General features: G+C 35.6%; 1 protein-coding gene across 1 annotated transcript in view; it reads left to right on the top strand.

Annotated features, from left to right (window-relative positions):
• The window catches only part of LOC126821191 (GATA zinc finger domain-containing protein 1), a 29,822-nt gene extending 10,584 nt beyond the window's left edge, over nucleotides 1–19,238 (top strand). The window contains exons 2-4 of the mRNA XM_050549601.2: nucleotides 3,108–3,170; nucleotides 3,379–3,559; nucleotides 18,948–19,238. Coding sequence (XP_050405558.1) covers nucleotides 3,108–3,170; nucleotides 3,379–3,559; nucleotides 18,948–19,195 — 492 coding nt within the window. The 3' untranslated portion in view covers nucleotides 19,196–19,238. The remainder of the gene's footprint in view (nucleotides 1–3,107; nucleotides 3,171–3,378; nucleotides 3,560–18,947) is intronic.
• The last annotated feature ends 6,629 nt before the right edge of the window (nucleotides 19,239–25,867 follow it).

The raw sequence follows: 25,867 nt of genomic DNA, 5'->3' as shown, positions 1-25,867 counted from the left end.
GAAATTTATATGCAATATTTAAGTTAGTGAAACGAAGAAGCCTATTGAATTTCAACAATTTCTGTTTATTATGTCTAGAGTTATGGCCCTTGTTTCACTTTATTGAACCTTGTGAACGCTCCAACGCCAAAAGTTATCACCCAATCTTATATGCATTATTTAGATTTGTGAAACGAAGAAGCCTATTGAATTTCAGCAATTTCCGTTAATATGTCCCTTTGTTTCACTTTATTGATCCTTGTGAACGCTCTAACACCAAGAGTTATCACCCGATCTTTGTGAAATTCATATGCATGATTTAAATAAGTGAAACGAAAAAGCCTATTGAATTTCAGCAATTTACAATAATTACTTCTAGAGATTTTGCCCTTGTTTCACTTTGTTAAACCTTGTTAATGCTCGATTGATGAAAGTTATCATCCAATATGTATGAAATTTATATATTAAATTTGTGAAATTTCAGCAATTTCCGTCAATAATTTCTCGAGTTATGGCGATTGTGAACGTTTGAATGACAAAAGTGATCATGTGATCTGTATGAAATTTATATGCATTATTTAAATTAGTAAGACGAAAAAGCCTGTCGAATTTCAACAATTTCTGTAGATTACTTCCAGAGTTGAGACCCTTGTTTCAGTTTGTAGAACCTTGTAAACCCTCAAACGACAAAATTTATAATCTGATCTGTATGGAACTGTCTTGTAAAGGCCCCCAATTACCTACAAAGCAATAAATATGCGACAACCCTTGTCGACCGCTCGTACGATTTAGCTGCTGTTGGCGTATGTTTTGTTGCCTGGCAACCTATGTTTGATTGTTGTTTTTGTAATAAAGTATATTCAAATTTTGTAATGAAGTATTCTTGTATTCTTTGTTAATTGGCGTTATGTTAGCATTTTTGATTGTTTGATTAACAATATTTTTGTAGTAAAGTATTGATTGTTATTTGGCGTTATGATTTTAGCTACAATTTGTCTGAAGATTAAACAGCCCCCCCCCCCCCCTTGAAGATTAGCTAAATTTAACCCACTGTCATATTAATTGCAAAACGGCTTCATATTAAATTTGGGTATATATTTACCGTAAAATTTAACATTCATTACCTTCATTAGTTCTTACTGATATACATGTATATCATAAGCTCTATTTGAAATCTAATTATTTATCTATACTAATATTTGTGACTGTCGTTTGTCTGTCTGTTCGGGGTTGGTGGCTACACTAGGTTTGCCCCGAGTCTGAAATTTGGGGTATAGGGGTAGCTCGGACCGGGGAGTAACATAGGCCAGGTGGCGTTAGTCTTCCGGTTTCGGAGTTATGACCCCCGAGCGAAGCCGGGTATCCTGCTAGTTACTGATTAAACTTCTACATGACGAATAAAAAACTGCAGAGCTACAGCAAAGATTGGTTTCGGAAAACAAATTAAAGCGACGACAGAGGAAGAAATCTGAGACGACAGCAGGGAAAAATGTTAAAATATGGGAATTATATGAACGGGGAAAAAAGTGTATCAGGGCTTTTAAAGGATGTGGGTCGTTTGGTAGCGGTGTAGGTATGGGGCGCCGTTTGTAAATTAATTATTTAGCTTTTTATATAGCAAAAAAACACTAGATTTAATTTAAATTTATATATATAGTTAAATCTCGACTTTTGTGCAAATTTTTCACTTTTAATATTTAAACTAAAAATACAACAAAAACTCAATATTTAACATAATATATATATATATATATAAATATTTCTTGATTTGTCTCTATTTTCATATTTAACATTTAGCATTGAATATTAAGACCAAAACAAGAGATTTGATGATATATAAATATTTAGCTAAATATTTAGTTAAATGTTTAAACATTTAGCTAAATATATATTTAGTTTAAATGTTAGAATATTTAGTTAAACATTTATATATTTAGTTAAACATTTATATATTTAGTTAAACATTTATATATTTAGCTAAATAATATATATACATTACTAAAAATACCCAAATTTTCAACAATATTTTATTGTCAAGTTCAATACTTGCTGATGAAACAACACAAAATAGAACAAGTAGTGTGCATTTTTTATTTGTGGTCTCATCAATTGCCGATCAATAAAATAAAACAAAGGACAATTATCAACCTCACATAAAACTGAAAAAAAAACAGCTGTTATAAATATATGTCACACAAATTTTTAACAGTATTTTAATTATTCATCTGAGTCCGAAACGTTGCCAGAACAAGTCCGAAAAGTCGTTTGAAAAGTAAGTCAGAACCGTCGTCAAACTGAGTTTGAAAGGTTATCTGCGTTGAGTCCGAAATGACACAGGTGCAAAATGTTGTGCTACCATATAAACATGTAGAGAGACTCAGTAAATTATAGGAGATTTTTAAACCAAGAACTGGATACACTTGGTAATCTTCATGTTCTTAGGGTGACACTTTTCCAAAAAAAAAAGCCTGAGGTTTTCCAATTCCAGTATGATGGACATAAAAATTGGCATGCTTGTTTTTGAACAACTGTGTATCAATTGATATTTTTGATATGATGGCAGCCAATTCCTAGTTCATATAGTACATGTATGCTCATACTTGTTTTATACTCAGCCGTAATGTGAGTATTGTATGATAGCTAATGAAAAGTGAATGTGTAGTGATAAATCTCTGTGTACAGGTATATCTCTCAAGTAAATTGAGAGAGAGAAATGGGACTAACATATGGTTCAATTTTATTTTAATAATTTGCTTGCACATAGGGGTCTTTAGCAGTGGGAGGAAACCGGAGCACCCGGTGAAAACCCACGAAATTGGACAGGCGACCCTACTCCTTGCCACGTACAACTGGGGAATCAAAACCACGCCAGTTGACTCAATGACAGACCTTATGTTACAACACGCACATACTAACCATTCGGCCATCCTCCCCTCCAGTAAACTGATCATATATTCCTTCACTTATTTGAGTCTTAATGGGTTTTAGTAATCACCAACCCGACTTGGCCATTTTGGAACATAAAGCAGGTGCCTTTGCTTTTGCGGGGATTTGATACTGCCAATACTAATTTGAAACTGACAGTTCAGAACTATTCAAACCACTGTTTCTTTCTTTTCTTTTTACAGCAGCCAATGAAGGCTCCATCTGCTGTGGCTACTGTTGTTACTGGAGAATCAATATTTCATGATGTAAGTACATGTACTCGTTACACACATACATGTATACAAAGAAAACAATGTATTTGAAAAACAAAAATGATTATGTACAAATTTTAAAATAATGACCTCCAGTGTTTTAATTATTATCATTTTGTTGGATTTAGATTTAAATGTGGGGAGTGGGGCATGCCCCTTGAGTCTGATTAGTTTAATAGGAAGATTAAACCCAATCTTTCAGGAAATGTATTATCAAGTAGGAGATATTGTATCACTAGTAGACCATGGCAGTCAAGTTTATTATGCACAGCTGAGAGGTTTCTTAAAAGATCAATACAACGAAAAGAGTGCAGTCATAACATGGCTTCTACCAACCCTGTCTAGCCCTACAGATAGATTTGATCCTTCCACGTATATTTTAGGTAAGTTTAGGTAAAAAATATTTCAAATATGGTATGCTTGACGTGTAAGCTTACTGTAGCACAATTATAGACAAGAATTCAATAATCTTATTGCCTCCCATTTCTTTTGTAGTCTTTATGAAACACTCTGCTAGAGATCTTTTCAAAATCCTAACTTTTTATTTTGAGAATAAGTCGTTAAAGGGACAGTGTCACTCTTGCTGGTTTGACAGCTTCAAAAGATAAAAAAATAGCTTTATTCTAAGTACTAGATGTGTTAGTGTCTTACCTGTTGTGTAAATTATCCATTAAATCCTATTTTACTTGTCCAGAGGGTTCGAAAATATTTTAAAATCCAAGTCACATTAGGCTAAGGTTACATTAGGCTTTTCAAATCATTTAAGAGCCATGTCTATCAAGGGAGGCAATAAGCTCCAGATTTGATTGACTTCCTGTTCTAAGAATAGCTTTCCGTGATGTCATCACCGGGATATCCCATGCCTGTGGCGCTATTGTCAGTATTGTCCCAAATAATAATAAATACATAAGATCAGCAGAAATGGGGGTTAAAATGACTTGGATTATCATACAATTAATTCAAGTTGATTAATGACATTCTATAGACAGTCCGTCCGCAGATAATCTGCTTGTATTGTTTACAGATATATACTATAGCCTATAACACGCTGAAGTCAATATCATCTACACGACTACAGGTTTGAGTTCGACATTGATTGACAAGTGTTGATTTTTTTCTGTGGATTGACAAGTCGGATGTAATATTTAAGTCACACGTGTAATAATTAGTAGATCGTTTCGGCTAAGAAGCGCAAACAAGCAGGATATCAGAGAGATGGTCGTAAACAAATGTGAATTTGGGAACAGAGCAGATTAGGTGGGAAGAATTGAAGGACTAATATTAATATAAGCTGAACATAGAAAGCTGTGAGGAATTGGCAACCACCCAAACTGTTATATATGATAATACAGGTAATTTGCAAAAAAAAAAAAATGTTATCAGTGAAAACCAAATTCAACCTATTCTTATAAGCTTATTTTTTGCCATGGGAAAACATCATTTTTTAAAAAACATTAATTGTTTATAATGTTTGTGAAAGACGCAAAATATTGTTTCTATTCTTTTGCAATTCAAGGGCTGATCTAGTGGGGTACGCACCAGATTCTTGTTTCAGATGACTGAAAATAGCATTTCCAGGCTTCTAGTTTTCGAAATTTTCTGAAGAGGCCACCCTTTGTTGTCTGAGTGCACCCTTTATTCATGGTCTTTGTAATTTGTAATTTTCCATTTTTATTCCTTATTGTTGACTTTCTTTTAATCGAGTTGGTTAAATAGATCATATGAGCTAATGTTTATATCAAGTTGGTTAAATAGATCATTTGAGCTAATGTTTATATAAGTAAGCTGCATTTAAATTATGACAGGATGAGGCTGATAACCCAAAGTTTGTCAGTTTGATGATCATCATTTCAATGCTTTCACTTCAGTTTGCAAATATCTCAGCATTAACTGAAAACAGGGCTTTTACTTGTTTTTCTAAGGACTGTTAAACATACATTATGCAAGAGCTAAATCTGATTATTGCAAGTCTTAATTTAGGCTTCAGATGTCATAGAAATTATAAATTAGATCTTTATTTACACAACAAGCACAAAATCAACTCTGTAAACCCACGGATGGCTTGGATTCAGCTTGGATTTAAATAGGATTTCGTTGATTGATTAAATTTTTAAATGGCGTCGTAAGCGGAGATTAACCGTTAAGTTGACGTCATACTCCCGAAAATAATTTTAGATCGAGGCTAAATGATAGATTGTACGAAGCGAGACCGCTGTTGAGCGAGGCCGCATGTCAGTCAATTTGATTGAAAGTTCGATATACATGTATACGGCCTTGATATTATGTTTAGTTGTGGTTAAAATGAGAGTTTGGATGTCGGTATTATAGGCTACGCTCTTTTGTCACTTGCGTTTTCAGAAAAATTATAGAAATTGATAAACATCGCAGCTAACATCACCCCAGTTGAATTGCAGCTCCATTGGATGACTGTTCGGGAGTTACGCAGGCCTACCAGTTACAGTACAAGAGTACACGCAGGCTAACAATATGCCTCATTGATTTGGTCCATTCCTTTCAAACTTTCGCTTATTATCTATATATTAAAATTCTTATTTTTTTAATTTGTAGTAAAAATAAATGTGATACGAATTGAATTGCAACCCCGTCTCAAACCACAGCCATTGAAAACGTTACTTGATAATCAAGATTATGTAGGTGGAGTTTTCGCCTGTCAATCAAACGATCGTCTATTCTCGGAGACGGTGAAGAGAGAATTGACTCCCATTTCTAGTCAAAAATTACAATAGTAATAACTTTGTTCAGAATAAAGTAATTTGACTGAAATTTTCAATATATTCTTCTTTCATCTATTTTTGAACTGTTATAGCAAGAATGGCCAACTCTCTATTAAAATCTCCCATAATGTATCTTTAAGCATGTCGTACAATAATTAAGCCCCAAAACAATAACTCTTTCAGGTACCACAGAAAATAATTTTAAGAGGGCATCAAACTGGGCTTTTGAACCAATGAAAGGAGCCAAGCATTATGACTTCATGTTATCCTTGCTCTATAATATGGTGAAGGGCCCTGGACCAGATGCCAGTCAAATCTACAAACCTTAGCCTCAGCATATCACAGCACTGATTGCAACGCAGACCAGACTGTGCACGCTCGCGATATTATGGTTTCCCCACACTAACCCCATGAAATTTTACCTTGGAAGCTACCCTGCATAAGGCAACGTGTCTTTATTTAAGAAAACAAAATCGAATAGGCCTACTGATTATTGATCTCACATCTCCTACCCATACTGGTCTAAGCCTACTATGTGGCTTTTCTGGCAAATTCTTAGGAAACACTTGTCTGCAATATCACCCTAGGTGGAAACCGGCATTAAACCTAAAGCCCCCTCCCCATTTAGGATGGAGTTTAAAGGCAAATCATGAAGGAAAAGACCACTGGGTGGGGCTGACCTCTGAAAGATTGCTGGGACCTTTGCTAAAACCAAGCCTTAACCAACTTCAGAAATAGCCAAAAAAGAGAACCAGATTAAGAATTTTTTTGGTCCCCCAAAGAAAGCAGGGGACTATTAAAATGGGTTTGTCCGTCCGTCTGTCACACATTTTGGGACACAATAACTCTCCTAATTGAGCTAGAAAGTTCAAACTTGGTGTAGGGGTTTATTGGGTCAATGCCTTGATGGAGTTCGAAGATGAGCATTTTCTGCTTAGGGTAAGCAGAGATAAGCAATTTGATTGGTTGTTGCTTTGGGTCACAATAACTTTAGTTCAAACTAAGCAAGAGTGATGAAACTGGGTGTATAGTTTCATTACATCAATACCTTGACTAAGTTCAATAATGAGCATTTTCTGCTCAGGGTAAGCAGAGCAATAAGCAATTTGATTTGTCGAGACTTTGGAACACAATAACTCTCATTCTTATATAGCTAGAATGTTTAAACTTGGTGTATATGTTTATTAGGTGAATTTCATTATGGAGTTCGAAGATGAGAATTTTCTGCTTAGGGTATGCAGAGATAAGCAATTTGATTGGTTGATGCTTTTGGCCACGATAACTTTAGTTCTAATGAAGTGAGAGTGAGGAAACTTGGTGTATAGTTTTATCACATCAATACCTTGACTAAGTCCGATAATGAGCATTTTCTGCTCAGGGTAAGCAGAGCGATAAGAAATTTGATTGGCTGAGACTTTGGAACACAATAACTCTCTTTCTAATTGAGCTAGAATGTTCAAACTTGGTGTAGGTGTTTATTAGATCAATGCCTTGTTGGAGTTCGAAGATGAGCATTTTCTGCTTAGGGTACGTAGAGAAAAGCAATTTGATTGGTTAAAGCTTTGGGACACAATAACTTTAGTTCTAATTAAAGATGCATTCCCGGGTACAAACTGGGTGATTTGATGATATATTTGGACTAAAAACATATTCAAACTAATTAATTTATCATAATTTTGCTTCAAATCCTTCTCAAAACACTGCAATTGTCGGGGAATACCCTGGCTATAAAAAAATAGATCAAAATAGGTCATGACTTGCCTCTCTCGGTACTTAGCAACGTAGTCGGAGGAGAATTCATTGCATACACAAGACGATGTTGTCTTTAATCGCTGACTATTTATTACAAATATCGAAGCCTAATCAAATTACTGGATTATCCACTGCCCGCGACTTTTTCCGTGATTTTTATCTTAGAAAGTGTTGTACGTCTAATTCTTCATAAGGTTTATCAACATGTACATCAATCTCTGCGTGCAACCTTCAATGTCACGCATGCAGACACTCCTAATCGTCGGGCTGTCAATTAGGGAAACCCTTACATTATTGTCCTGTATGCGCTCCATGAGTGTTTTTCATGGAATCCAGTATTTTTCTTGTAAGATTGGATATTTCTACTTTCCATATACAGTACTGGACAAATTAATAGCAACAACTTCATAATTGCGGAGAAAATGGAGTCTTTAAGAATGAACTGTTGATCAAATGATGACGTTTGAACATATTCGCGTGAAATTTTGCCCACATGGTCTCACTCTTTGCACTGAATGTATGATCGACGTCGTTCATGACTTCATGACGTCATCCCGGCTGATGACGTCATTAACAACCACAATGATGTTTTTTGCAGTTTTTGAACATGAGCATTATAGAAATATTATAAGTTAGAAATACCAAGTAACACTTGGGTGGTAGTCAACTCTGATGTGATGACATGACCTATTTCTAATATTTGGTCTGTCCTTCTTCAGTTTTTATCAAGGCATCCACGCGTCGTGGCATTCCCTGAATCAGACTCTCGCACTGTCTTTTGATAGTGTCAGAATGGAACCAGACCTTGATTAGGCGGGCTATCAAGTCCACTTTATTTGTTATGGGGACGTCATGTATTTCGATTGGTGACATGTTGGGTGAATTGCCCGGCCAATCAAGAACCTTAATCTTCTTTTTCTGGAACCAGGCCTTAGAGCGTTTCGCGGCGTGACAAGGAGCGAGTCCTGTTGGAAGATGCATTGTTGTTTACCGTCCTCGCCATACCAATCTTTAATTTGGGGTACAATATCAACGTACTTGATACTGTCCATCGTCCCCTCGACGATATACAGTCTGCTGGGACCTTTCACTGAAATGGCGCCCCAGACCATTATCTTTGTAGGGAACTTGACGGTTTTGCGCAGGCACTCAGGCAGGAATTCCTCACCAGGACGTCGACGAACTGACTGGACTCGATCATCCAGCACGGCGATAGTTGACTCGTCGCTGAAAATCACACGCTCCCATTGATGGACTGTCCAATCCTTGTCTTTCTTGGTTTCTTCCGGGGCCGATACGCTTTCAATCCTGCTTCCAGACGAGGCCTGTTAACCGTCTTACGACTGACTTGAAATCCACCGTCCTTCAACAAGGCAGAAACCAACTTACGGCAGGACGCACGACGATCTTTCAACGAAGCTGTGACGATAATGCGGTCCAATCTCTTCGTAGTCCCTCTCTTTCTCCCACATCTTCCGACACGCCTTCTCTTCAATGACTGTCCACTGTCAAGTTTCTTCTTGATTCGGCAAACAGAACTTCTATTGACGTCCAACCGTGTTGCTATATCCGACTGGGTCAAATTCGTATTCTCTAACAAAACTTCTATCTGACCTTTTTCCCCGAGGACTTAAATCACTGGTTTTTGGCATGACTAATTCCAGAGCACGATACTCAACAGAGCGAAACTAACTTTTGGTGAGATCATGTATTGATGACGTCATAACGCCGATATGACGTCACGCACGTTCAATGTCGTCATCGTCATTCGATTGTCTTGTAGTCATGTCATCAGAGTCGACTACCACCCAAGTGTTACTTGGTAATTTCTACCTTATAATATTTCTATAATGCTCATGTTAAAAAATTGCAAAAAACATCATTGTGGTCGTTAATGACGTCATCAGCCGGGATGACGTCATGAACGACGTCGATCATACATTCAGTGCAAAGAGTGATACCATGTGGGCATGTGTGCAAAATTTCACGCGAATATGTTCAAACGTCATCATTTGATCAACAATTCATTCTTAAAGACCCCATTTTCTCCGAAATTATGAAGTTGTTGCTATTAATTTGTCCAGTACTGTATACCAAAATTGCCATACTTTTATTGGAAATAACCACCCGATAAATACTTTTCTTGGAAAGTAGCTTTAAGTGAAAGTGATGACATTTGGTGTATAGTTTTACAGGCCTTCACGTTTGAGGCGCGCTGTCGCTCTCGCGCTTCATCGCTCACCTAAATCCCAATCCAGGTGCGTTTTTTATTGCTCTCCTCGGTCCTTCGTAATCGCTCTCCCCTGCTGCGTATTTTAAATCGGCCTCGTTGAGTGTCATTCATGTTTACTTCTTAAACACTTCCCATTAATGAGCTCCGTACCGAGTAATTTCATTGGTCAATATTTATATATATACACATATATGCCCAATCAGCAATTCGGTATTATAATCGTTCACACAATCTAGTCTCGATTATCCAGGCATTTTAAAGGCTAAGAAACATAGGTAACTAACGTACAAAAATTAAATGGTAGCTGGCTTACTTCTCCGTAGGTAGCGTGTCTCAGAAATTGAAGTAAATGTTCGGTCTTGTTGGCTATGAAGACTACAGCTTCGTCATGATAACAGACACTTCCGCCCAGACCAAGCGCTTTTTTCCGCATCATGCTCGCATGGCCTTTTCATTGTGCCGTTATTTTAATCGATGTTTACGAAGTTCTTCGCTCTTTTGAATATTATTATTCACGCCAGCTCTATATTTGCGTCTATGCCACCGGTGAAAGGAACAAAAAATTGTGTGTCATTAAAAACTTTCAAAAGTCAAAAGTTGGAAAAGTGTTTTTTTTATTCTAGTCAAAATAAAAAGGAAACAAAATAATGGCAATACGGTGTTTTATTCTTAAAAAAAACAACAACATTACATATTATTATGATTACATGTGTTATCATCTTTCCTTAAATCCAGGAGAGCGATCTTTATTTTTTCCCAATCTCAGGAGAGCTTTTCTTAGCTCCCCATGATTTTTTAGACGTGAAGGCCTGGTTTTATTATATCAATACCTTGACTAAGTTCGATAATGAACATTTTCTGCTCAGGGGAAGCAGAGCATTAAGGAATTTGATTGGTCGACACTTTGGAACACAATAACTCTCCTTCTAATTGAGGTTGAATGTTCAAACTTGGTGTAGGCGTTCTTTAGGTGAATGCCTTGATGGAGTTCGGTGATAAACATTACAGTAAGCAGAGATAAGCAATCTGATTGATTGATGCTTTGGGGCACGATAACCTTGGTTATAAGTTGATGATGAGAATTTTCTGCTTAGGCTAAGGAGGGATAAGCAATTTGATTGGTTAAGACTTTGGAACATAACAACTCTGCTTTTAATTGAGGTAGAATGTTTTAACTTGACAAAGATGAAACATAGTGTATAGTTGATAATCAGTTTGATTGCTTGATACTTTTGAAAAAAAATAAATGTGCGATTAATTAATATGTGTCATCTATTTATTTTGGGATTTCGGCGGGGGACATCAGCCTCACTGTTGGCTTGTTATTTTTCATAATAGTCTTCTTGGATTAAAACCAGTACAGTGGACTCTGAATACTCCGCCACTCTGTGAAATGTGACATCATTTTCATGTCCCGATTTATTTCCTTATTATTTCAGCCCAAACATTTTTGAGTAATCCATACACTGAATATTCCGAATTACTACATCAATCAGCCGTCCCCCGTCCCGTCACATGATTTCCATTGAATCAACCCTGTATAATCCGGCCTTCAATCGGTGGGTGTGAAGCCACAAAAGATTAACAAGCAATCACCAATCAATTATCGGTGAAATTAAAACTCGCTCGAGTAGATCTTTGTTGATTACTTTGATAATTTTATAATCTCTTGTAAGACAGTTGTGACAAATACTCAAGAATACCCACAAATTTTTCCCACGAATTATTCACAGTCGTAAAAATATTCTTAGCACCTGTTGGAAACATTCGTTGCGCATGCCGATTGAACCTGAATACCTAAGTTTGTTCACCCTACGGATCTATCCAAACCGTGTGACAACGACTTGGACATAGAACGACACATTATCAATGAACACGTGACACCAAAGACCAGTGTGCGATCAACTGAAGACGATGACAAAGATAAATTAACGACAGACTTGACCTATTCAAAATGCCTACGCATATTAAATGAAATAAAAATTAATGTAATAAAATTTTGAATGTACAGAAAGGTTTATCATTTTTAAAGGGAATAACAATCTGGGAATTCGAAGCTACATTATAATAATACTTCCGGTTATCGAAGTTACAATAATACTTTCGGCTTTGAGAAAACTGAGTATTCCGACACTCTGCATAATCTGACATATTGTAACGATCCCGTATGATTTCGGATTTGACAAGAGTCCACTGTATACTGTCCACATCTTCAGGACACAACTGGAGTGTATCTAGCTCTAATTTCTTTCACATTCGTTTAATATCCAATCTTTGTTTAAAAATTCATAAAAACTGTTTAAAATCACCATAAATCGTTTAATTTGTACTTCTGCCCAGTTTAAAGCTGACCATTCAATTTTGATTTGAGTGTCCAATTTACAAGTGTTTAATTTCTCAATCACTGTTAAAAAATAAACAACCCAATTGATTAATGATGTATAATGATTAATTTTTGAACAGTGGTCAGGAAATTAAATACTTGTAAATTGGACACTCATTATCAAAACTAATCAGTCAGCTTTAAACTGGACACAAGTACAAATTAGATGATATTTGGTGATTTTAAACGATTACATGTAATTGCAACTTCCGTCTAGGTCTTATTGTTCTTGATGTAGATGGTGCTGTTGATTTTGAAGGTTGTGTTGCATTAGTAGCTTCTGGCATAGTTGGTAAAGTAGGTGGTGGGGGTTGTCAATACCGGGTAATGAATCTAATGATTCCACCTGGCATGTACGACACAAAAACGGTAGATCCGTTCCAGTTTTAACTAATCTCAAATAGATTGCTTTCGAAATACCTGTAAAACCAAAATGCAAGTAAATAAATAAGGTTTTCCAGAATTCATATAAAATTCTAGCCAATATGTAGAATTAAAATTAATAATTACACACAAGAAATTTTTCTGGTCTGTCCCAACTGCAGAAATAAATCTTAGGAATGATTTATTTAGCTTGAGTTATTATTACTGACTGAGGGTAAAACTTCAAATAATCAGTTCTATGATCAATCAATAATAATAAAAAAATGCAGCTTGGTGAAGCCATGCCAAGATTAGGCCTAATCAAAACTAATAATGAAGACAATCATCTAATTTTAAAGATATCTGACAGATTGATCAGTCATTTAGGTAACCAGGCAAACCTAGTGATAATCAGTTTACTCGAGGCGAAGTATAGTAATATTGATCAACAATGACAACAGCCACGGGTATCGAAATTCCAATCATTCACTGCACAATTTGTCCCAGACATTAAAGCCTTAAGAGTATAAGTAAATAATATAAACTTACCAGAAAGAATGGAATCGTCATTTGGGATGAATCGTAGCAGTTTATGCTTTCTAAAAGTTAAATTGTCAGTCTTAATCATATCATAGCGAGAAGCGAGCTGTCAATAGTGAGTTGACATCTTACGCATGTGCGACAATGGGATTCCCGTTTTTCCTGTTTGTAGACAGATTTACCAGTCTCATTGATAGTGAAATTGTGAAAATGCTCAAGGCCTAGTTAAATTTTAATTAGGTGTGTTAAGATGAAATTTATATCATCAATTAATCGGAATATTGTAAAATAGTATATTTTGTTGACCAGAATGAAGATTGGGACATTTTATGTAGTTACAGCAAGGGTGAAATTGTCCCTTTAATTTTATTGTTTTGCTTTAGGGAGGGATATTCAGTGGGCCGGTCTGTCGTCTCAACTGGATTTTGTTTCTGGATCGTATTTCATAAACTGTTCCAAGATATGTTTTTGAAACTTTGTGCCTTTTACTCATTAGAAATTTCTCAAAGTTAATAATTTTTTGGTGTTTCCATGGAAACAAATTTGACAATTTTTTTCTTCAAATTTTATCTCATAAACTGTTGAAGATATCTTTATGAAACTTTGTACCCAGTACCTATTATAGTAGTTGTGCCTTTTGCTATTTAGAAATTTCTTGTATTTATAACATTACAAAACAGTTATTATTCTAGAGCATATCTCATAAACCATTCAAAATATCTTTATGAAACCTTGTATATACATCAACCTTTTATAGTACTAAGTAGTTATGCCTTTTGCTAATTTGAAATTCGGTGAATAGCTTTTGGGTTTCCATAAAACAAATTTTTCCTACTAATATACCTTTACAAAACATTGTACACATACCAACCTATTGTAGTTGTATCATTTGCTAATTTGTATATTATCAGGTAAATAATTTGTTGGTATGCAATTACATGTATTATTCAGGAGTATATCTCAGAAATCACTCCTGATATATTTATAAAATTTTGTTCTCCCTCATACATCTGGAACTGAGCTTATACCTTTTCAGTCTGTTCATATATTTGATATTGTATCAATGGTGGTGGTAGTTTATAATTAAGCTCACTTTATGGCCAGTATAACCATGTTTAGTATTGGAATGTTGGATATTATCTTCATGTTACTTGTTATTTATCAGAATTCAATGGTTGACAATATAAGTTTTATCAGAAATACATATTGAATTCTCACTGTAGGCGGAGGACTGGGAAGTTCTAACTAGCTTAGTTTTCAAAAGTCGTTGCAACCCACCGCTGTGGAAAGTTTTAATATTTATTTCTCGAGAAATAACCCTAATGTATTGTAAACAAAACTGCCACACTCCGATTTATGTGCCAGAAACATTTTAAACAAATAATCTAAACGACAGCATTTTTTGTCCTCGCAATACTAAAAGTAGTGAGACGGCGAGCTTTCAGCCAATGAAAATCTAGTAAAAAGCGAATAACAGTAAATACACGTGACCTTAAGGAGAATTTAATAGATCAATGTCGTTGTTTTGCTATAATATAATTAGGTCGATTTTTTTTTAGCCAAACTCGTTGTAAATCATATTTCTAATGAAAAGAAAGTGCGCACTATTAATACTGGTATTTACCGGTGTCGGCTTAAATGTAATAAGTGCATAAATGTGAAAGATTTAGGTCAGCGATGACTCATTGGGTAGAGTGTCCAACCGACAGCTTCTTCCCACTTGGGGATTATGATTATGTCACATGTGCCGTGTTTTCGGACCCTCCACCCCATCAGACGGAAAGTTTTCCCCGATGCCAGACAAGCTTTACCCCTCTTACCCCCGTGAAGCCGCTGTCGGTAATACCTGATGGGCTTGTCCTCTTTCAACAAATTTTAAGCTGTTTGTAGCCTGTGTAAATGTGATGAATCAATTTATTATTCTTAAGAAAGTAGGCCTACACGACACTGTGTAATTAATTTTTGCATGCATCGTGTTTAACGTCCCACCACAGCTCCGAGTATTAAGATAATTTGAGAAGGGTTGGAAATGTTGTTTGATAGCAATGATATAGGCCTATATATAATCGAATATAAATATAGATAATTGCCAAATATCAAAATCAATCAAGGTGTGTAAAGCTATATTTTATTAGAGGCTCTCTTCCTACTGTAGTCTTTGTGTGTGTAGACATACATACTTTGCATTGTCGAGTTCACCCTAATATTAACTGGTTAGAATAGATCCCCTAAGCCCACCCTTCCTCATCTCTAATAAAGTCGACACTGTAGCATCCAAATAATATAACTATGCATAAATCAAAGGCAAGGCCCAGCACTCCCCCCCCCCCCCTCATACACTGCTTAATCCCCGAACCCTTCATATAAGGTTGGAAATACCTTTTAATATCTATATACCCACAAAAGCACCCCTATTAAGGTTTGACAATGTAATAACAATTAACTGATGTTTTGTGGACAGTTATTTGTGTTTGCTAAATTATGACTTTTTGAAATTAATGCATAGGTATAATACAGGTTGTGTTCTAACAACTGGCTAAAATGTCCCTTGTTTGTCCATTCCCCTATTTTAAAAAATATATATAGACTACTTGGTCTTGCTCAAAGGAGCGGTCTATGGGAGTTTTTAAAAATAAATTATTTTTTTTAACATTATTTATTAAAGATAATTGGATTATAGAGCAGGCAACCCCACTCTCCAAAAAAAAAAAAAAATACAAACAGATATAAATATTACAATCAAAACATAATGAAATTACAATAATAAATCAAATACATAAATAAACACATATATATATATATATATATTACATACACTCACACACACATGTACACACTACACATACATGTACACTAATTCATTGATAATTAACATCAAACAACTGAGAAAAAATGTACCATAATAGACTAAAATAAATATGTATGCTGCACATGTCTGATATATAATAATATAAAGAAATAGTTAAGATTTTTAATACATTTAGTTCAAAATTTAAACATTAAAGTAGCTAAGTCTCTAATTCAACATTGAAAACACGATTTATTTGTCAAATTAAATCAACATTCATGTTGTGATCTTACCGGAAAAAGATGGGCTTTTGATATCCAATATTTAAGACAAAATAAACATTTTACCATTTGTACACGAATCGTGTACCATAATGCGCTTCAGCCCCAGTTGTATCAAGAGACTCGAGGGACGAGGCTAGACACATTGCACCAAATCAAACGGCATATATAGACTGGAACAACCAGACACTAGAAATTTGCACTCGCTTGAGACTGCTGGCTTATTTCGCCGAACATAGATGATTTGAAATTGGAGTAAAAACGGAAACCATTGAATTTAAATCAGTTTATATACATTCATACTACAGTATTATATGCGTTGCGACCCACTTTTGTCAATTTCTAGGTCTCAAGTGTTAGTAATTTAGCTCCTTTAAATATTACTGTAATGACTTTAATTGACAAAAGTTCTGATTTTAATGAAAATGAATATGGAAAAAAACAGTATGTACAAGCTCTGTTGATAAGATATGAATTTATAGGCTTGAATCAGCATACAATAGGTATGTAAAAACATAAATACAAAGTCATTTTAAAATTTAATAAAACATGTTGATTTTGATTTTATAATTATACTAAATCATTCATGGACTAAAGTGTACAAAATATGCATAATGAATTTGTTATGGTTAATATATGTTATAGAGAGTTCAATGATGGGTTCAATATTAACAAAGATTACTTGAATTGTAAAACTGTTCAAAATTAAACTCGACTAATGATACAGATTTAAAACATTAATTTTACTATAAGATAAAACAAAATTATAATCCGATGGAATAACTTGATTTTAAAAATATCAGAAATTAAGAGAAAAAAAAATCACTAAACTTAAGCCGATCATAAGGGACAGACACAAAAAAAACCCTGATGTAAGAGTTATAAACTATGTGAGAATGTAGCATTCAACTGAGGATAAAATCCATGCTCCCATATATTGCTTTAATTTTAGTAATGCCAGGTTAAAGGTGTACAAAGAATTGGGGATAGAAAATCATTTTAAAGAAAAGGAAAAAATAATAATACTTTTAAAACAAATATTTGTTGATGTAATAATGAAAATATATATATTTATTTTTTTTTATTGAGAATGTATTGATTATTATCTTTGTAACAATATATAGTTTTTACATTCAACATTCTTCTCATTTTGACAGTCTTTACATCCACATAGATCTGTACAGGAAAGAGCAGCAACTTTACAGGAACATCTTTTTGATTCACCTTTGAAGCTTCTTCCTTTGTTCCTAAAGAAAATAGGAAATATGATAGAAAAAACATAATTGTATGTCACGTGTGAATTTTTTTTTTGAACAAGAGAGAGAGAGAGAAATGGGGTTTAACGTCCACTCGACACAAACTAGGTCATTTCGGGACTAACATACGGTTTAATTTTATTTACATAATTCGCTTGCGCGTAGGGGTCTTTAGCAGTGGGAGGAAACCGGAGGACCCGGAGAAAACCCACGAGGTTGGACAGGCGACCCTACTCCTTGTCACGTACAACCAGGGATTCGAAACCACGCCAGTCGACTCAATGACAGACTTTATGATACAGCGCTCGCACGCTAACCATTCAGCCATCCAACCCCCCTTTTTTGAACAATGCAATCTCTAAATGAAATCAAAATCTTAAATTGCTTATTTAAATACCATTTCCGCCTGTAGGATCAATAATCTTTGCAGATCTTTTACGGCTTAGACTAATTGCCTTTGATTTTTCTGTAAAGGCTATTCCAAACTATGCTTCCACAAGACAGCAGGTTTTGTTTTAGACCAATCACCGACGGAATATAAATTTGACAAAGTTCCATGGAACCTGACTAAAATGATTCTAATAAGAATGTAATTTTAAATATTATGTGCTGTACTCCATATTTCTAATATTACTTTATTGAAAATGATAATTCATAACCCTTGACATTGTAATTAATGACTAATGTAATTTGTTAGTTATGTTTCATAACAATGTTTTGCCCTTCACCAGTTTAGGCTTCAGTTTTGTTTTAAAACTTGAAAGTTTGCCCACCACTGGTTTGCGTGATACCATGTATTGTGAACAAGTACTATATATATTTCTTAACAACAACCAACGTGAACACTCACAGCCTAGAAAAAATTTAAATACTAAGACTAAGAAAATAATAATAAGAAAATAACTAATAATAACATACAAACATACCTGCAATGTTTTTTTCTTCTCCATCCAAAGTCTGCCACTGTTTTGAATATTCCACACAATGCCTCCAGGTGTTGCCGTTAAAAACCAGTAACTTGCAGGTCTGTGTTGCATTCTGATGAATAGGGCACTTCATTTTTCTGGTCAGAATGCCAGAAAAGTGTGTCCTTGTTGACTATAATACGCCATGATTGAAGGATCGGGGCTAAACGTTTTCTTTATTTTGATTGGCCAAAATGGCCTTCGGCAACAAACTTCATGTGTATTCCTACGCGTGTAATGTTTATTTTTTAGGTGATTAGGTTAAAAAGAATTCCATTTTAAAAAAATAATTATTAAATACTGGCACATGCCGAATGTGTGGAGATCATGGTTTTTAAATTAGTACAAAGAGACGTGTAATTTAAAAAATTAAAATCTCCCACAGAGGTTGTTGCAACGAACTTGAACGATAAATGTCTTCGGTCTTTCGCCTACTGGTATTAATTTCAAAATTGTTATGTTTTATTTTTTTCAGGACCCGAAGAAGATTTGCCAAGAAAACTTGAGTTTATGGAATTTGTATGTCATGCGCCTTCAGATTATTATAGAGCCAAGAGTGCTCCGTATCCCACAAACAATGAAAAACCTGATCTATGTTTTATATGGACGTCAATAGATAGTCATGTTATTAAACCTGCTCTATCAATCAGTGAAATGTTTGGCATGGAAGAAACTGTGAAAAAGAAAACCACTAAAGAAAAAAAATCAGATAAAAGTTTGTAGAAAATAGTAAATTATACACTTGTAAAAATAAATTCTAGAAATACTTTTGTGTTAATTCATAGTTTTGCTGTTTCTTTAATTCAACTGTACATGATTTTACTTAGACTGGAATGGATAGAAAGACAAGATTTTTATTCCTTATTTCTATGTGCAATGCTTCGGATAATATAGGAACTCCTTACAAATTAATTCTTTATCCCACATATCCATGAGATTTTAGATAAATTTTAATTTTGGACAACGTTCATCATTATTATACGTCCACATTCATAATGTGAACGTATTATGCCGTCGCCCCTGTCTGTGTGTGTGTGTGTGTGTGTGTGTATGTATGTATGTGTGTGTGTCTGTGGTTCGCCTACAGGGCGCAATTCTTCATGGATTTTCTTCAAACTTGGTATACTTATTCCTTATACCCCAAGGAAGATCCCTATTGTTTTTGGTGCATGCCCGACCCCCCGGGGCAGAGCCACGCCCATTTCTAGTATTTGTTTGTTTGTCGTCTACAGGCCACATTTCTTAACTAATAATCTTGAAACTTTGCATACACATTCTTTGTACCCTAAGGAAAATCCCTATCGTTTGGGGTGCATGCCCAACCCCCAGGGGCAGAGCCACGCCCATTTTCTTTTCGTGTGTCTTTGTGTCGCCTACAGGGCGCAATTCTTAGTGGATTTTCTTCAAACTTGGTATACTTATTCCTTATACCCCAAGGAAGATCCCTATTGTTTTTGGTGCATGCCCGACCCCCAGGGGCAGAGCCACGCCCATTTCTAGTATTTGTTTGTTTGTCGTCTACAGGCCACATTTCTTAACTTATAATCTTGCATACACATTCTTTGTACCCTAAGGAACATCCCTATCGTTTGGGGTACATGCCCAACCCCCAGGGGCAGAGCCACGCCCATTTCCCATTTTCTTTTCGTGTGTCTTTGTGTCGCCTACAGGGCGCAATTCTTACTGGATTTTCTTCAAACTTGGTATACTTATTCCTTATACCCCAAGGAAGATCCCTATTGTTTTTGGTGCATGCCCGACCCCCAGGGGCAGAGCCACGCCCATTCCTTATATTTATTTATTTGTTTGTCATCTACAGACCGCATTTCTTAACGTATCAACTTTACATATTTATTCCTTATACCCTAAGGATGATCCCTATTGTTTTTAGTGCATGCTCGCCTCCCCGGGGCAGAGCCACGCCCATTTTTGTATTTGTTTGTTTGTCGTCTACAGGCCGCATTTCTTAACGTATCATCTTGAAACTTTGCATACTTATTCTTTGTACCCTCAGGAACATCCCTATCGTTTTGGGTGCATGCCCACCCCCCAGGGGCAAAGCCACGCCCATTTTCTTTTTCTATGTGTGTGTGTCGCCTACAGACCACAATTCTTAATCAATTGTCTTGAAATTTTTTCATATGAATTGCTTATACCCTAACGATGACCCCTATTGTTTTTTTACCCCCAGGGGCAGAGCCACGCCCATTTTCTTTTCTTTTTATGTCTGTGTGTCACCTACAGGCCACAATTCTTAATCAATCGTCTTGAAAATTTTTCATATGAATTGCTTATACCCTAAGTATGATCCCTATTGTTTTTGGTGCATGCCCGACCACCAGGGGTAGAGCCACGCCCATCCCTTATATTTATTTATTTGTTTGTCATCTACAGATCGCATTTCTTATCGTATCACCTTGAAACTTAGCATACATATTCCTTCTATCCTAAGGAACATCCCTATTAGTTGTGGTGAATACCCAACCCCCAGGGGCAGAGCTACGCCCATTTTCTTTTTTTATGTCTGTGTGTCACTTGCAGACCGCATTTCTTAATCGATCATCTTGAAATTTTTTTTAGACTTATTCCTTATAGCCTAAGGCTACGTTTTTACACTTATTCCTTAATCCTAAGGCTGGCCTCTATTATTATTTTTGGTGCATGCTCAACCCCTTGGGACAGAGTCACGCCTAATGTTTGTGTGTCTTGTGTTTTGCCTACAGGCCGCAATTCTTAACCGATCCTTTTGAAATGGGGATACCTATTCTAAACGTCATGCTTTTAGAATAAAGACATTGATTGTTTTAAAATAAAAATTGTGTTCTGTTAATGTGAACGAAACGTTAAACTGATAGCAGTCCTACAACCCAGTTTTATTTCACAGACCCTCAATGCAAACTGGACCATATCAAACAAAACAGGAATGTGGACGTATATTGCTGCGTTAGCGATGCTCTTGTTTAGAGAGTTATTGTATACTTCTGGATTCAAATGTAATTTTTAAACTACTTCCCCATGAGACAAGGTTTTTTATCCAACATCCTAAAATTATCATTGACCATCTACAGTAATTTCCGGAGCCTTGAAGCAGCGACCACTAGAGTGAAATCAGAGAAACTATACCTCTGCACTTTGTCACATTATTCATGTCAAAGAAATCAACTAAAATAATCTTTATATTTCCACTTGATTAACATATGATTTTACATACAATAACAATTTCATTCATTGAGAAATAAAGGATATTTACTATGTAAAACAATCATGACTAGTCTTACATTTACTAAGTATTTCCATGCTATTATAACCAATTCTTAAAGATGCATTATGGGAGATTAGATAAATAGCTGGCAGTTCTCACTATAATAGTTAACCAGCAGCTGCCAGGCAGGATACATCCACATTTTGCAAGAGATGGATAGAGAAAAAGCTAAAAACAAAAATGATTTTTTGTACAATCAGGGGCAATAATTCAGAAAGTTATGGTCTGAAATGCGCAAATATCAAAAGGGACTGAGATCTTTGGGATATAAAGATATGTTTTAAGTTCCATCAGAATTGGATGAAAATTGTGACCTCTAGAGGGTCCACAACCTTCGTATTGCATACTTTTACACAATTTGTGTACAAAGAGCGGCCATTTTGTCGGGCAGTTTCATTTTGATTTTCCCGAAATTCGAATTCAACCTTCATTATGGTGGAATGGTGAAATATTTAAACGGTTTTTCAAATCGGAAAAAAAATTGTGACCTCTAGAGACTCAGCAAGCTAAAAATGCGATTTTTCGAACAATCAGGAGCCATAATCCAGGAAGTTAGTTACGTTTGGATATACGCGATTATCAAAAGGAACCAAGATCTTAGTGTTTAATGATGATATATTCACGTTTTTTTTTTAAATCAGATAAAAATTGTGACCTCTACATGGACAGCAAGCTAAAAACATATTTTTTTGTACATTCAAGGGCCATAATTCAGGAAGTTACGATCCGATACGCGCAAATATTGAAAGGAACCAAGATCTTTAGGTTATAAACATGTATTTCAACTCTCATCAAAATCAGATAACCAGCGGCTGCCAGGCAGGATACGCCCACATTTTCGAGAGATGGATAGAGAACAAGCTAAAAAAAAAATAGATTTTTCCTAACATCAAGGGCCATAATTCTGGAAATTAAAATTTGATATGCGCAAATATCGAAAGGAACCGAGATCTTTGGGTTATAAACTTACATTTCAAGTTTCACTAAAATCGGATAAAAATTGTGACCTCTATTACTATATGGTCCAAAACCTTGATATACCATATTTTTTATGCTATTTGAGAACGAGGCGCGGCCATTTTGTCTCTCAGTTTTGGGTCGATTTTCACGAAATTCGAACTCAGCCGTCCTTAGGGTGTAATGGTGATATACTAAAACGTTTTTTTAAATCGGATAAAAATTATGACCTCTATAGGGTCAACAAGCTAAATATGCGAATTTTCCTACAATCAAGGGCCATAATTCAGGAAATTACAATTCGATATGCGCAAATATCGAAAGGAACCAAGATCTTTGGGTTATAAACTTACATTTCAAGGTTCGTCAAATTAGGATTAAAATTGTGACCTCTATAGGGTCCACAACCTTGATATACCATATTTTTACGCTACTTGAGAACGAAGGGCAGCCATTTTGTCTCTCAGTTTTGGGCCGGTTTTCACAAAATTCGAACTCAGCCGTCCTGAGGGTGTAACGGTGATATAATAATACGTTTTTTTAAATTGGATAAAAATTATGACCTCTATAGGATCCACAAGCTAAAAACGTGATTTTTGCGTACAATCAGGGACCATAATTCAGGAAGTTAACGTCCGATATGCGCGAATATCGAAAGGAACTGAGATATTTGGGTAATAAACTTACATTTCAAGATTCAACAAAATCGGATAAAAATTGTGACCTCTATAGGGTCCACAACTTTGATATACCATATTTTTACGCTATTTGAGAACGAAGTGCATCCACTTTGTCTGTCAGTTTTGGGCCGATTTTCACGAAATTCGAACTCAGCCGTCCTTAGGGTGTAACGGTGATATAATAATACAGTCTTTTAAATCGGATAAAAATTATGACCTCTATACGGTCCCACAAGCTAAAAACGCGATTTTACGTACAATCGGGGGCCATAATTCAGAAGGTTACGGTCCGATATGCGTGAATATCGAAAGGAACCGAGATCATTGTGTTGTAAACTTACATTTCAAGTTTCAACAAAATCGGATAAAAATTGTGACCTCTATAGGGTCCACAACCTTGATATACCATATTTTTACGCTATTTGAGAATGAAGGACGGCCATTTTGTCTGTCAGTTTTGGGCCGATTTTCACGAAATTCGAACTCAGCCTTCCTTAGGGTGTAACAGTGATATATTAATACGTTTTGTTAAATCGGATAAAAATTATGACCTCTATAGGGTCCACAAGCTAAAAACACGATTTTTCGTACAATTAGGGGCCACAATTCAGGAAGTTACAGTCGGATATGCGCGAATATTGAAAGGAACCGAGATCTTTAGGTTATAAACTTACATTTCAAGTTTCAACAAAATCGGTTAAAAATTGTGACCTCTATAGAGTCCACAACCTTGATGTACCATATTTTTACGCTATTTGAGAACGAAGGGCGGCCACTTTGTCAGTTTTAGGCCGATTTTCACGAAATTCGAACATCAGGAGCCATAATCCAGGAAGTTACGTTCGGATCTACGCGATTATCAAAAGGAACCAAGATCTTAGTGTGTAATGATGATATATTCACGGATAAAAATTGTGATCTCTACATGGATGGCAAGCTAAAAACATATTTTTTGGTACATTCAAGGGCCATAATTCAGGAAGTTACGATCCGATACACACAAATATTGAAAGGAACCAAGATCTTTAGGTTATAAACATGTATTTCAACTCTCATCAAAATCAGATAACCAGCGGCTGCCAGACAGGATACGCCCACATTTTCAAGAGATGGATAGAGAACAAGCTAAAAAAAAAAAGGTGATTTTTCCTAAAATCAAGGGCCATAATTCAGGAAATTACAATTTGACATGCACAAATATCGAAAGGAACCGAGATCTTTGGGTTATAAACTTACATTTCAAGTTTCATTACATTTAATTACATTTGAAGGTGTATAATGATCAAATAAACTTACATTTCAAGTTTCATTACATTTAATTACATTGGAAGGTGTATAATGATCAAATAAAGTTTTGTTGGCAATAAAAACGACGGGAAGTGTTAGAACTAGTGAGTATTGTGAGATGATAGCAGACGAAATGTAGTCAACAAGTCAAAACAAAATGTCAGCTGATACACCTTCTTATTCCTGTAATATCTAGTCAAAGAGTAGTAAGAAGTTTTATTTTAATCCTTTCAAGTGCCTGTGGGTCCACAAGCTAAAAACGTGATTTTTCGTACAATCAGGGGCCATAATGCATGAAGTGTCGGTCCGATACATGCCAATATCGAAAGCAACCAAGATCTTTGGAGATAAACCTATATTTCAAGTTTCGTCAAAATGGGATAAGAATTGTGACCTGTAGAGTGTCCACAAACAATTGTGGATGGACACAGGGGAAACGACAATATACGTCCACTACATTATGGAAGATTAGATAATGTAAAGGGAATTTGCTGAAATTGATCCACTCTGAACCGAGAATTTAGCCACTGAATTTTAGGCTTAGCCTCGATCATCATTACTAAAGTTGGTAGATAACCAGTGGCTGCCAGGCAGAATACGCCCACATTTTGCAAGAGATGGATAGAGAACAAGCTAAGAACAAACACGTTTTTTTGTACAATCAGGGGCAATAATCCAGAAAGTTACGGCCTGAAACATGCAAATATCAAAAGGGACTGAGATCTTTGGGCTATAAAGATATGTTTTAAGTTTCATCAAAATTGGATACAAATTGTAACCTCTAGAGGGTCCACAACCTTTGTATTACACACTTCTACACTGCGTACAAAGAGCAGCCATTTTGTCAGGCAGTTTTATTTCAATTTTCCTGAAATTCGAAATTCAACCTTCATTATGGGTGAATGGTGATGTATTTAAACGGTTTTTAAAATCGGAAAAAAATTTGACATCTAGAGAGCGCGCAAGCTAAAAATGCGATACAATCAGGGGCCATAATTCAGGAAGTTAGGATTCGATATGTACGAAAATTGAAAGGAACCAAGATATTTGGGTTATAAACATGCATGTCAAGTTTCATCAAAATCAGATGATTTTTCATACAATCAGGGGCCATAATCCATGAAGTTACAGTCCGATACATGTCAATATCGAAACAAACCGAGATCTTAGGGAGATAAACCTATATTTTAAGTTTCATTGAAATCGGAT

Source organism: Patella vulgata, chromosome 5 (genome assembly GCF_932274485.2).
Source record: "Patella vulgata chromosome 5, xgPatVulg1.2, whole genome shotgun sequence".
NCBI lineage: Eukaryota > Metazoa > Mollusca > Gastropoda > Patellidae > Patella > Patella vulgata.
Note: the sequence above shows the minus strand (reverse complement) of the source record. Positions and strands in the feature narration are given on the sequence as shown.